Source organism: Schistocerca americana, chromosome 1 (assembly GCF_021461395.2).
Source record: "Schistocerca americana isolate TAMUIC-IGC-003095 chromosome 1, iqSchAmer2.1, whole genome shotgun sequence".
NCBI classification, from domain to species: domain Eukaryota; kingdom Metazoa; phylum Arthropoda; class Insecta; order Orthoptera; family Acrididae; genus Schistocerca; species Schistocerca americana.
The window spans coordinates 349,971,266-349,986,486 of NC_060119.1; the positions used below are offsets into that span (position 1 = coordinate 349,971,266).

The window sequence follows — 15,221 nt, forward strand, 5'->3', positions numbered from 1 at the left end:
TGTAATCACGTTGTCTGTTTAGAAGTGTTATTAACTGCAGCACTGCTCTTGTTGTAAATTGTATGAAGTAGAGCTAGATTAAATGAACTGCAAGGAACTTCAGTATAGCTGTAGAAGTGGATACCCTAAACAGTTAAATTACAATGTACACTTAATATAACGTCATTCTGTTTGGAAGTTAAAACCTCTAACAATACGTCTAGATATTCCACAAACAACTCAAAATCACCAGATGGAGCCATGAGTATGGTGACTACTGCTATGTACTTCTCATGAATTTCTACTGTTACAGCGCGCGCTTCAAAATGCCAATCACTGCAAAATCGGAGGATGTCAATGTTTTTGTGTTTGTATCGCTCCTTAATGTGACAACTCCGGCTTCAATTTCACTTTTCAAAGCGGTTTGTGCTCCCAGAATAGATACAAATTCCATCGTGAAGTTCTTACTCTACGTGGGCATAGCTAAATGAAATAAATCTACTAACAACACTTCATACCCAGAAATGATCGTGCGGGGCAGTCATATTGTCAAACGTCGCATGCGATTCAGCGGTTTGCAAGGGATTTATAAGCGACTAGCGATCGATCTCTGCCATCCATGATTCGCTTATAAACGTCAGATCTGTGAGCAGTTCGCACGACTGTCGTGTTTTTGTTTCATATAATATTGCTACCGCATAAAGCCCCGTCCTTAGAGCTTCACTTGTTGTATGAAACTGAAAACAAAGAAATAGAAAAAATTAGTAGACACACAGTGAAAGTTTCGATTTATTATTTTGATCCCGATTTGCTGCGGAAACCATAAATTTCTATTTCTTCTAGATGACACCTTGAATGACTCTTATTAGAATGAGGTAGGATTCTGAATGCCTGTCCAGTATCTGTAACGTTTGTTGATGAGACTAATTTTGTGAAATGATTGTGGATTTAAATATTAAAGTGTTTAAAGTATGAAATTCGGAAAACTTCTCTCTGTCTGTCTTGTGTAGTAGATGGAAAGAACTTTACTTGTTGTTTTGTATTTTCCTAAATCCATGAGCTGGTGTCCCCTACTGCTCAAGTTTTGTCGCTCTGTTTAGATAGCTCAAGGACGTCGCCCCGATGTTTGAGAAATATGGCAAACGATCGTCGTTTGTTACGGTAACATTTGTTACCGCAATTCATCACTTCAAATTTTCAAATTTTTCAAGAGTTTCGGAAACTGTATTTAAATTTACAGGCCCCACACACAAAAATGAGTCAATGTACAGGTGTTAGGAGCCTCCACGAAGACGGATGTTAATAAACAACCAGGAATTCCCAAATTATTTGAAGAATAGAGCTCCCATGTATAAAACAGTTTCAGAGTCTGATTACTTTGCAAATGAGGTAATGTGTTAAACTGGAATTACTGACAAACTTTTCCCTGTTCTATGAAATTTCAACTTGTGAAAGTTAACACTACACACACTGGAACACACTTGTTGAATGAAAGAATGCTTTCAGTTTCTCACTTACTTCTGCTGGGCCTCAAACAGAAAATGATGGTTTCCATCTTTTTGTGTTTTCTGTTCTGAAAGCAAGTGCATCTCTGATAGTAAACGTTGCACACTACGTATTACTACCCTTTTTATAAGGCCTTCTTTGAAATCGTTTGGATCACTGGAAGTGAGGTAATGGATTTGTAGTCGTCTTTAGTATATCCTTTTTTCTCTTTTTATAAAATGGTTTTACTTACAAGCACTTTAATTTCTGACGAAAGTGGATCTCCGAAAGACACGCTGCGTAGGCGGCTGTGTACAGCAGGGGAGACTGTTGTACCTGGAGGACAGTGTACCTAAGAACACGTGACATTCTTAGGCGATATTTCAGTCTAGTGACGAATGTTAGAATTACATGAAGGAAGGCACACTGAAGACCAACATAAGCAGTTTCCGGCATTTTATACTCTTCTCTTGTTTCTTTTTTTTAAATTTTACATGTTATACATCGTTAAGTACCGCACAGTATACGACGGTGTGTAAAACTCAAGGACGAAAGTAGCTTTGGCATGATGAGTCACTGCCAAGTGACATAGCTCGCTGAAACTCGGATCATACACAGAAAGAATTGCTACAGTACAGTATAGAAGATAACTGAAAGAAATACACAATGAGACGAAAAAAATGACACTTTCAGTAATAGACAATAACTACACTGAAATCGCCGTAGTTCATGGTGGTCTCCTGGACATTGCAAACGTTGTAACATGGTTCTTAACAGAGTGTGTGATCACCTCGGCCAGCAGTGCATGGTCTGCAACGGGTTACTATGCTGGCCACTAAGTTGGTAAGGTGTTCTTGTGGCAGGGGGTTCCATTTCTCCACCACTATCCTCGCCAACTACTGGATGGTCGCTGGTGCATGCGGAGGGGCGTACCCAACGCATCCCACACGTGCTCGGTGTTATTTAAGTCGAGAGAAAGGGCAGGCCAGTCCATTCGCCAAATATCCTTTCGTTCCAAGATCGAAGCGGTCGCGCATTGTCAGCCATAAAAATGACGTCAGGGCCGAATGCACTCCTGAAAAGACACTCATGAGGAAGGAGTACAACCTCATAATAACTTTGACATGTGAGTGCACTGCTTTTAAAGATTGAAAGGATAGTACGCCCATGCAATATTGTGCCTCTCAAAACCATAACACTTGGACCACCAAAACGATCATGTGCTACAGCGTTCCTGGGTGCATAACGTGTTTCCACCCCTCTCCGTATAAGAGTAGTTTCAGCATTATCACTCGTTCATTACTTAATGTTCGTCCAGTCGAGATGGCGATAATAAAGCAACAAAATACGTGTTGCCATCTCTGTTTTAACAGATTACAACTTTGCGGCGCGTTTGAACAATGATCTGACCCAACAATGGATTGGTCGCAAGGAGCCTATGGTAATCGAATTCTAAGATTGGACTGCAAGATCGTCATAAACTTAAGTCTAACTTAAAATTGAAGTCACGCCAGTGCTGACAGCCTGTGTTTTCGTTTTTAAAAACTGTATGAAATTTTGATCAGAAGCAAATTAAAACGTGATTATTATTTTCTATAAGACTCAGTTTGTTACTTTTTAATTCTATAACTTCGGCCTTCATTTCCACAGTTTTTGAGCTACGAGGGATGTCCAGAAAGTAAGTTTCGATCGGTCGCGAAATGGAAACTACAGTGAAAATCAGAAACGTTTTATTTGCAACAGTTAGCTACACCTTCTATCTACTTCTCTACATAGTCGCCGCTCCAACTTCGAGTTCTGTCGCAGTGTTGTATCAACTTTCCAATATCCTAGTCAGAGAAAACTACCGCCTGTGCTTTCGGCCAGTTATCTGCACTGGTCTGCAGCTCGTTGTCTGTGGAAAATTTTTGTCTCCATAGCCATCGGTTCTTGTGAGCAGAGATGAGACTCAGGGGGAGCCAATTACGGACTGTATTGTTGGCGATCGAACGCTTCTCATCGGAAACGCTGCAGGAGCGTCTTCATTGCCCCTGCAGTGTGCGGCCAAGAATTGGCGTGAAGAAGGAACTGCTCGACAGTTGTGTTATGTGGGCTGCATGACACAGGCGAAATCTCTAACCAGGACCTCATACTTGGGGGGAGACGTATTCTCTACGCGTCTTTACGTGCTCGCTGTTCACTCAAAACTGAAAAGAGCGATCGCGACACGATCGACGGGCATACTAGGGACACTGCCCAACACATCTGTGCAAAGCTTTACCGGATTTTCCTAGTGGTTTCCATCTAGCGACCGATCGGAACTTACTTTCTGGACAACCCTCGTATTTACCATTGTTAATATTGTATGATGACGACGAACAATTGATATAATGCAGCTTTAGCCTCAAAACTCGTTATGGTACAGCAAAATAAATACAGAAGTCAACCATGGCTGAGGAAGATCTATTCTCTAAAACAGAAAGCTGTAATTGTGGGGACAGCAAAAAATTTTAATATGTGAAAAATTTTTTCGAGAAAGTTAGGCATATAATGTGCATATACATGGGAAATTAGTACAGGGTGAGAAAGTGAGAAGGATGGAATCAAATAAGCTATAACAAAAGATAGATCAGGTTTGCTTAATACTGTGGCAGGTATATGTGGAGCGTATGTATCTTGAGGTAATGTAATCGTTATAACTATTTGTAGATAAACTCCTCGACATACATAATGAAGTATGAAATATGTGATTTATTTACGGGAATTCGTGAAAGGCTCCATGTATGCGCCTCCCCTTCCAACGATTTTGAACTGCAACGCTGCGTAGCAGCAGCAGCAGTGAATGCTGTTCCTCCGTACAAGCTCATAATAATACGGGATGGTGTCTTAATGCTTGACTTACATCCATTGGACTTTGATACCAAACTTAATTGTAAAAAGTACGCCAAAGATATATGTGCATGCATGTGTAACGTATATCCATGTAAAAATATCTGTAGTGCTATTTACCCAAATTTCTATCTTTATTCATGTGGGAGGTATTTTATAGTCCGGTGAAGTTGAGAGAATTTTTTGGAACATCATGTACAATTCATGAATTTATTAAAGCTCAAAGATCACTCTTCTCTGGACTAGACTATATAGGGCTATATCTACATCTATAATCTGTAAACAATTTTACGGCGTGTATCGTATGGTACATTGCGTAGTACTGTCACCTTCTCTCATATTCCCTACTCCAATACCTATTAGTGTGCGGTAAGAAAGACTGTTGGTAATCCTCGGTGTCAGCTCGAATCTCTCTAATTTTTCTTCATGATGTATTTGCGAGATATACGTAGGAAGAATCAATACACTGTATGACTCTTCTAGATAAGTACGTTCTCGAATTCTCAACAGTAAAAGGATGGCATGGCATTATTGGCTAGCAGAGCACGTCTGAAGTTGTTCGGCCGTCTGGTGCAAGTCTTTCTGAGCGCAGACGATCTTCGACACGGCCGGTACACGAAGGCGAGACATTGCGATCTACAGGTGGCGACGCTAATCGAAAGATCCCTGCCGCCGTTGGATAAGCAGCTGTAGCAGCAAGTCGTATACCCCTATCTTACTTATTTGTTACATAGTTTAATTCTTAATTTCTTTGCGTGTTTTTGGGTACTTGCATTGTTTAATTCATAAATTTAGGGCGTATTGTAGTGTTTGAGAGTTGTAGCATCGCGCTTTAGTGTTTACTTCGTAGATTCTTACTTAAACTGCGTGTGAGTTTCGTATAGGAGGTGTAATTTCGAGTTTTAGTTACTGTAATCGTAAATTCAGGCAGATTGTAGCGCAATCGTTAGGCATTTGTACAGGTTAGTTAATACATTCTTTGCGTGTTTCCCTTGCGCTATCTAGGCACGGACTCGTGTTTCAGTAATTGTTGTTCAACATCGATTAGAATGGACAGGGACTGTGATTGCTGTGCTCGGATGAGGGCTGAATTGGCATCCCTTCGCTCACAGCTGCAAGCGGCGCTGACTTCGGTCGCACAGCTTGAGGCTGTTGCCAATGGGCACCACTGTGGGGAGCCGGACTTGGGTATCACGGGGATGTCAACCTCGTCCCGTCTGTCCCCTGATCGGTCTGCCGCTGTGGTTGCCCCGGCTGCTGCCCGCAGTGGGGCTGAGCCCTCGCCTGTGGTTGATTGGGAGGTCGTTCCAAGGCGTGGCAGGCAGTGAAAGACGTCCCCGGAGGCTGATCAGAAAGCCTCCCCGGTGCGTCTGACAAACAGGTTTCAGGCACTGTGTCTGGCTGAGCGAGATGCAGCTGCCTGCCCTGTTTCAGAGGATGATTATCAGCCTTCAAGGTCCGGGCAATCACAGCGGGTGGGCTTATTGGTAGTTGGGAGCTCCAATGTTAGGCGCGTAATGGGGTCCCTTAGGGGTATGACGGCTAAGGAGGGGAAGAAATCCAGTGTGCACTCCGTGTGCATTCCGGGTGGAGTCATTCCTGATGTGGAAAGGGTCCTTCCGGATGCCATGAAGAGCACAGGGTGCAGCCAGCTGCAGGTGGTGGCACATGTCGGCACTAATGACGTGTGTCGCTTTGCATCTGAGGAAATTCTCTCTGGATTCCAGCGGCTATCTGATTTGGTGAAGGCTGCCGGTCTTGCTTACGAGATGAAGGCAGAGCTCACCACCTGCAGCATCGACGACAGAACCGACTGCGGACCTTTGGTGCAGAGCCGGGTGGATGGTCTGAATCAGAGGCTCAGACGGTTTTGCGACCGTGTTGGCTGCAGATTCCTTGACTTGCGCCATAGGGTGGTGGGGTTTCGGATTCCGCTGAATAGGTCAGGAGTTCACTACACTCAGCTGGCGGCTACACGGGTAGCGGAGGCTGTGTGGCGTGGACTGGGCGGTTTTTTAGGTTAGAAGGCCTCGGGAAAGTACGGGGTGGGCTGCAATCTCAAAGGGTGCATGGCAAATACAGGACGTGCTTCGAACAAAGAACAGTCGGAATTGTAGTTGTAAATTGTTGTAGTTGTGCTGGGAAAGTCCCTGAGCTTCAAGCGCTAATAGAAAGCACAGAAGCTGAAATCGTTATAGGTACAGAAAGCTGGCTAAAGCCCGAAATAAGTTCTGCAGAAATTTTTACGATGTCTCAGACGGTGTTCAGGAAAGATAGATTAGCCAGAATTGGTGGTAGAGTGTTTGTGTCTGTCAGTAGTGGTTTATCTTGTAGTGAAGTCGAAGTAGATACTCCGTGCGAATTGATATGGGTGGAGGTTATACTTAACAGCCGAACTAAGTTAATAATTGGCTCCTTCTATCGACCCCCATACTCTGATGATATAGTTGCTGAACAGTTCAGAGAAAATTTGAGTCTCGTAACAAATAAATACCCCACTCATACGGTTATAGTTGGTGGGGACTTCAACCTTCCCTCGATATGTTGGCAAAAATACTAGTTCAAAACAGGTGGTAGGCAGAAAACATCTTCCGAGATTGTCCTAAATGCTTTCTCCGAAAATTATTTCGAGCAGTTAGTCCACGAACCCACGCGAATTGTAAACGGTTGCGATAACACACTTGACCTCTTAGCCACAAACAATCCAGAGCTAATAGAGAGCATCATGACTGATACAGGGATTAGTGATCACAAGGTCGTTGTAGCTAGGCTCAATACCGTTTCTTCCAAATCCACCAGAAACAAACGCAAAATAATTTTATTTAAAAAAGCGGATAAAGTGTCACTAGAAGCCTTCATAAGAGGCAATCTCCATTCCTTCCGAACTGGCTATGCAACTGTAGACGAGATGTGGCTCAAATTCAAAGATATAGTAGCAACAGCAATTGAAAGATTCATACCTCATAAATCGGTAAGAGATGGAACTGATCCCCCGTGGTGCACAAAACAGGTCTGAACGCTGTTGCAGAGGCAACAGAAAAAGCATGCGAAGTTCAGAAGAACGTGAAATCCCGAAGATTGGCTAAAATTTACAGACGCGCGAAATTTGGCACGGACTTCAATTCGAGATGCTTTTAATAGGTTCCACAACGAAACATTGTCTCGAAATTTGGTAGAAAATCCGAAGAAATTCTGGTCGTATGTAAAGTACACAAGCGACAAGACGCAGTCAATACCTTCGCTGCGCAGTGCTGATGGTACTGTTACCGACGACTGTGCCGCTAAAGCGGAGTTATTGAACGCAGTTTTCCGAAATTCCTTCACCAGGGAAGACGAATGGAATATTCCAGAATTTGAAACACGAACAGCTGCTAGCATGAGTTTCTTAGTAGTAGATACCTTAGGGGTTGCGAAACAACTCAAATCCCTCGATACGGGCAAGTCTTCAGGTCCAGATTGTATACTGATTAGGTTCCTTTCAGATTACGCTGATACAATAGCTCCCTACTTAGCAATCATATGCAACCGCTCGCTCACCGATAGATCTGTACCTCCAGATTGGAAAATTGCGCAGGTCGCACCAGTGTTTAAGAAGGGTATTAGGAGTAATCCATCGAACTACAGACCTATATCATTGACGTCGGTTTGCAGTAGGGTTTTGGAGCATATATTGTATTCAAACATTATGAATCACCTCGAAGGGAACGATCTATTGATAAGTAATCAGCATGGTTTCAGAAAACATCGTTCTTGTGCAACGCAGCTAGCTCTTTATTCGCACGAAGTAATGGCCGCTATCGTCAGGGGATCTCAAGTTGATTCCGTATTTCTAGATTTCCGGAAAGCTTTTGACACCGTTCCTCACAAGCGACTTCTAATCAAGCTGCGGGCCTATGGGGTATCGTCTCAGTTGTGCGACTGGATTCGTGATTTCCCGTCAGGAAGGTCGCAGTTCGTAGTAATAGATGGCAAATCATCGAGTAAAACACAAGTTATATCAGGTGTTCCCCAGGGAAGCGTCCTGGGACCTCTGCTGTTCCTGATCTATGTAAATGACCTGGGTGACAATCCGAGCAGTTCTCTTAGGTTGTTCGCAGATGATGCTGTAATTTAGCGTCTGCTAAGGTCATCCGAAGACCAGTATCAGTTGCAAAGCGATTTAGAAAAGATTGCTGTATGGTGTGGAAGGTGGCAGTTGACGCTAAATAACGAAAAGTGTGAGGTGATCCACATGAGTTCCAAAAGAAATGCGTTGGAATTCGATTACTCGATAAATAGTACAATTCTCAAGGCTGTCAGTTCAACTAAGCACCTGGGTGTTAAAATTACGAACAACTTCAGTTGGAAAGACCACATAGATAATATTGTGGGGAAGGCGAGCTAAAGGATGCGTTTCATTGGCAGGTCACTTAGAAGATGCAACAAGTTCACTAAAGAGACAGCTTACACTAGACTCGTTCGTCCTCTGTTAGAAAATTGCTGCGCAGTGTGGGATCCTTACCAGGTGGGATTGACGAAGGACATCGAAAGGGTGCAAAAAAGGGCAGCTCGTTTTGGGTTATTACGTAATAGGGGAGAAAGTGTGGCAGATATGATACGCGAGTTGGGATGGAAGTCATTAAAGCAAAGACGTTTTTCGTCGCGGCGAGATCTATTTACGAAATTTCAGTCACCAACTTTCTCTTCCGAATGCGAAAATATCTTGTTGAGCCTAACCTACATAGGTAGCAATGATCATCAAAATAAAATAAGAGAGATCAGAGCTCGAACTGAAAGGTTTAGGTGTTCGTTTTTCCCGTGCGCTGTTCGGGAGTGGAATGGTAGAGAGATAGTATGATTGTGGTTCGATGAATCCTCTGCCAAGCACTTAAATGTGAATTGCAGAGTAGTCATGTAGATGTAGATGTAGATGTAGGTGAACCACTGATTTTCAACACTAAGCCACACCGTGGTGCACGACGCTTGCTAAACGAACCTGTCGTTAAACGTGCGGCTCTTCTTTGGATCTTCTGTCCTTCCTATATACGTCATATCTAGTGCCACAGGCTGGAGAACAACTGTCAAGTAATGGTCGGGTGACGGTTTTGTAAGGTACTTTCTTTGTGGGTGGATCCTTAAGATTCCTCCAATGAGTCTCAGGAATCTGTCCCACATGTAGTTAGTTTTAAGTGACCGTTCCACTGTGTCTGTATACGTAATGGATATGACTGCTAGAGCTACAGTCCGGAACGCGCGACCGCTACGGTCGCAGGTTAGATTCCTGCCTCGGGCATGGATGTGTGTGATGTCCTTAGATTAGTTAGGTTTACGTAATTCTAAGTTCTAAGAGACTGATGACCACAGCAATTAAGTCCCGCAGTGTTCAGAGCCATTTGAACCTTTTTTTGACTGCTCGAGTGTTTGTTCTGCCATCGTGGAATCATACAATAATGGGTCTTTCCACCTATTCATGAACAGTGTGTCCTAGGAGGCATGGTCATTGTTCAGGGATATGACGGGAATAGTCATTCGAAGCAAAAGAGTGTTGTAAAAATGGGCTCTGAAATGCATATCTTAAGAGCTATGAACGCTTCCATCTTCGATACTGTGAAAGAAAATCTCTTTTACTGCAGGCTCTTCGATTTCCATACTTTGACAGGTGATAGTATGTAACAAAGAAGAACAAGAAGAAAAAGCTCTAAAGAGTAGGCCTGAAGAGGTATGAGGTCTTGTTCATTTTCACTTCTGTGAAACATATCTCTTCTACTGAAGAAGTACTCAAAGCTCATGTTTACTGGACTTCTTTTTTTCGAATGATCGATCCTGTGATAACCTTAAATGTCGACCATTTCTCATGGGACACAGTGTACATGTTTATGACGATGGTCAACTGCCAATCCCTGCAACAAGTGCCCACCCTCTCCACGTCTTTCTCCAGTTCGTTGTAATTTTCTAGCGTTCCGACTTCTCTGTACACAACAGCAGCATCATTAATGCTGTGAACTGGTGTATAACATTCCATTTGGACACGTCTGGACTCTCTTTAGTGTCAGAAGATTCCTCTCCGTTAAGAATGACGTGCTGTTTTCCATTTTGTAGTAACTCTTCATTCCATCACAAAGTTAGTCTGGTAATCCGTACGCTCGTATTCTGTTCATTAGGCGTCTACGCGGATCCGTACGGAACGCATTCCGCGGATAATGTTTGAACCGAGGGGATGGCGGAGATGCGAGTACAGAGGGGGCGAGGAGCCTGACCGCTGATGGTGACGTCTGCAGGACTGGCCGCCGCCGCCGCCGCCTATATACGACGCCGGCCGTGGCCAGCCGCCAGGAGATGGCGACCCGTCAACGCCCGCGGCCACCCATGCTGCTGCCGCTGCTGCTGCTTCTCGCCTCCGCCCTCCAGGTATTGTCTCTGCCTCCTCACACAGGCCACTACCACTTTCTATCTTATAAATACTTCGTATGCTTGGAAGTTTATTATAAATATGCAGGGCTTAATTTCGGCGTGAATGGAGTTCCGTTACCTCCCAGATATTTTTTTGGAACAAATCAGCACCGGAGATTTAACATAGTACGCCGGCATTAAACTGAGAAGTAACTATTCGCTCCTTAGTTGTGATCGGCACATATCGGCAATCTTCGTGCAGGGCTGTAGCTGTATTTTGTTTACGACTGCCAGCAACCTCAGAGATCTACAAAATAATCAAGATAAGTTGAGCTTAGTTCATATTATAGGACGTTCGTGTTAAAGGGTGGTTTATTTGCTGTGATGAATATGAACTTAGATCGGTACCTAGTAACATCTCCCAATTTGTAAAATACTAACGATATTTATAGCATTTACTAACATCTAACTTGGTATCTCTCATGTCACATCGTGTTTTGGTTTTGCTAACTTTTCGGGAAGTCAGAATTGCACGTGACCCCGAGAGGCCAGGAATTTTTTGTCTTCATTCGCCGCTAAATACTTCATTAATTAACAACTAGAACAACTAGAACACAACTGTTCGAAGTTTGCTGCTGGCAGCAGTTGGAAAATGACGTCATAGCCACGGAGACTGCCAACTTGTGCCGATACGTGTCGAGCGGAGCTATGGAGCAAAGTGAATCTGCTATGGGGACAGACACCTGTTGTTTATTTTAAATATTGTGAGTTTATTGTTTAGATTCTAAGAAACAACGTTTTATAAACCTGAATTTCTGAACTGTATTTTGCAGAAAATTATTTCTCATTGTATGCTTTACCAAAGGTTTTTAAAAATCGAATCTTGCATTTTAATGGCTGCAGGGGAGGGGGGGACCGGGGTGGAGGGCGAAGGTAATATGATTGAAGAGATACCTAAAATTTTAGAAATTAAGCGCTGCAAATAGGTGTAATAATATCATTAGCTCAAGATATATACTCTCCTTATAGAAATCTGCCATAATATTGTTAAGTACTCATTTTTTGCTGTAGAATTTTATAATCGCCAGTCCTTACCACGTTTAATGAATTCTCCCACGCTGCTTGACAGGACATAGCAATAATGGTAAAAAGGAAACTCTGACCAGATGTTCCGCAAATATTATTTATTTGATGGCGAATTGGCTTCCAGCTTCTTAGGCAACAACTCAATATTGAAAACCACAGATAACATGGCGCGCGGCTTACTGAGATATTACTGATACAGCTACAAAACATACATGATGAGATTCAGATGCTTACAAACGAAAGAACAATATTTAAATGTTGTATGGTCATCACTACGTTTAACAGGAAAATGAAAAAAAAGGAGTTTACTGTTGACCTCTAACATTTTCGTAACTCACATATGATTTAACAGATGGGAGCGATATTGTATTTGGCCATTTGAAACAAAACTAGCAGTCTATGCTATTCTTGTAAACAATATACAAGCGACACAGGACGCAATCTTAGTTTTAAATGATCCAAAACAATCTCCTTTTTCTCCGTCTATCAGTTTAAGAGTAAGTTACGTCAACGTATGATTTAAATAGTAATTTCAACTTTCCTTGTCTTTTTTTGTTAAATATGACTACTTCCACAGGATATAGAAAAGCAATATTTTCCTCCTGAAAGCTGTGTATTTCATCATGTTATGAATCTTCTGTGGCTGTATCAGTAATTCATGCATTAATCGCGTGCCTTTGCATTTATAGTTGCGACATTCAGTTGTCACCTTACGATCGCCTAAGAAGCCGAAAGCCAGTTCGTCATCAAGTAAATAATTAAACGCCAACCGGTTTCACATAAACGGTAGGTACATTGACCTAGGTTTCGACATCTACTAGGGGTGTCTTAATCAGAATAATTTATTCAGAATAATTTATTCAGAATAATTTATTCTGATGAAGACACCCCTCGTAGGTGCCGAACCCTAGGTCAGTATACATACCGTCTATGTGCAAAGGGTTGGCTGTTTACTCCTATGTTGAAACCAGTATACGGTTACAGAATAACAGCCTTGTCCAAAACCGTAAAATAAATAATATTTGCAGAGCATATCGAAAGTGTTTCGTTTTCGATATTCGTCAGTCTGAACACCTTGTTTTCTCACTTTGTGTTCTAACCTTGTCATATTCATATACATTTTTTGCCTAACGTCATCGACAATTTTTTGTACATTTTCAAGCGTTCTCTACCCTCACAATAATTGCTTCCTATTTCGGGGCATAAATCCTCGTCAGCTACAGTGGAATTTATTGTTTATTTATTATATCATAGCCAGTTTCGAGGCTAAAACCCCATTACCGAACCCTGTAATCATCATCATACAACCTTAACAATTGCAAACAGCCCAAAAAGTATGGAAATGAAGATTAGAATTACATATGATACCAAGCTGAAAAACCAAGACTGAGCCATACATCCAATAATAAAATAAGTATTATATTACCTAATTTTCGGTTAGTATTTCATACGATTATTATACATGGGAACATTAACTGTGAGCACTGTTACGTCTTCAGCTTGATGTTAGGCTTGGGTACGGGCACAGCCTGTGTTTTCTTTAGTTTGTTGCGAAATGTAAATTTGGCCTTCGTTTCGATTTTTGAGGCTGCTGCAAAGTTGTTAGGCATTTATGATAACGATGAGCAACTAAAGATAGAATAAATAAATAAAGTAATCCCCGTATCTGCGTGTTATGTTATCAGTTACGTACCCACGATGTCCTTCCCTGGAAGAATAGAGAATATTATAAATGATTATCGGAAATGAATTTCCATAAGCTTCTTTCATTGATTCATATTTTTAGTACTTCTTCGTTTAGTATCTTACCTGTTGACCTACACTTTCAAAACGGCTCTCTTGCACCACTTTTCAAATGTTTTCAGTTTGTTTTCTGCAGCTTTTAGCAATCAAAGTTTCATGTTCACTCAGCTCTGTGCTCCAGAGATATGGATTTAGACTCTTCTTGCTCAAAGGCATATCGATATCTTGTGCTTGTGGAGCTGCTTTCTTGCAGATAGTTTCCTTCGAATACGCCAATCTTCTCGTGATGCCTCCCTTTTATAGGTTATCTCGCGTAATCTTCCATTCTAGATAGAAAAATGCTTCCACTGTTCCTTTCCCAGTTATTTGTATTTAACAAGTACCTAGTGTCCTTTCTACTGCTATTCATCACTCTCTTTTCTTTCTCTTCTCTATTTACTCATCCCTAAGCTGTACTAAACAGGTAGCCCAGATCATGTAACTCTAATAAGCCAACCTTATTTTCAGACATTAGAGCTATGTCAATTGTGGTCTTAAAGATTCGTTTCTGCCTGCCTTGTAATTCCTTTTTCCTGATTTGAAACGTTCTTCGACTTTCTTACTTGTGTCTTCGGCGTAGAAGCTAAGCAATAATAGTGTTAGACTGTACATCTCCATCACTATACGCACAATGTGACTTCGCGCTTTGCTCAGGATTTGCTGGAATCGATTTCGTGGTAAGTTTCTATGGGCAAAACTGCTAAGGTCATCGGTCCCTAGGCTTACACACTAATGCCCGAAGGGGATTCGAACCTCCGACAGGGGTAGCCGCGCGAACCGTGGCAAGGCGTTCAAGACCGCACGGCTACCCCGCGCGGCTGGGATCGATTCTCGCCTCTGGCGAACAGTACTTTCTCATGGCAGGCATCATACAAGATTAATGTACATCAGTGTTTCTACGAAAGCACAGGCAAGGCCTGAAGGTAATAATCATTGAAATGATTTTATGTAATCGAAACAGACGTCTTGTTGCTTCAAATTACAAAATACGACAGTAGAAAGCTACTGTGGACGCTATTATATGCTGACTAAGTTAGCACATTTCTCAAGAAAGATTCACCTACAGTTTACATGTTTCGGCACACTTTCCTGATACTCATGTGTAGTATGAAAAGATGTAGTCCTCAAAACACATAATAAGGAGTTACTTCTTTCTAACGGACTAAAATGCTGGAAAGGAAAGTTAGAACCTGGGTTGTGAGCTGGAAGCTATCATACTTCATCTTTGTTTGTAATCGTATTACCATTCCGTTCATCAAGAGTGGAAACAACCGTCATTTTTCTAGTTTCTATTTTGTTACTGAACTTTCCGTGCCATCTTTCTGTTACTTGTAATTATTAGCACTCCACACTTCATGTAACGGATACACAGTTTTAATCGCTATCAGTCTATTAAAAGGGATTAAGAAGGCCGCGTTAAGTATGGTGAACCTTTCCTATCATTTACGTTTAGGAGTAAAGTTCCTCGTGTTATATAAATTGCCAAATTTGAGAGCCGTCATTACACACTAAGCGAGTGTGTTAGAAAAATCTCAAAAGAGATCTGAAGTAGGCAGCGTAGTTTGGTGGACATCGGGCTTGATAAACTATTGTTTCTCGGTTAAAGTTTTGTTTTGGATGAGTAATAAGAACCGAAGGGAGGCGAGAATGAA

At 42.1% G+C, this 15,221-nt stretch overlaps 1 protein-coding gene across 1 annotated transcript in view; it reads left to right on the plus strand.

The window, feature by feature from the left end:
* The first annotated feature begins 10,647 nt into the window (after positions 1-10,647).
* LOC124550284 (basic proline-rich protein-like) overlaps positions 10,648-15,221 on the plus strand; it is a 41,569-nt gene continuing 36,995 nt past the window's right edge. Inside the window, exon 1 of the mRNA XM_047125304.1 lies at positions 10,648-10,719. Coding sequence (XP_046981260.1) covers positions 10,648-10,719 — 72 coding nt within the window. The remainder of the gene's footprint in view (positions 10,720-15,221) is intronic.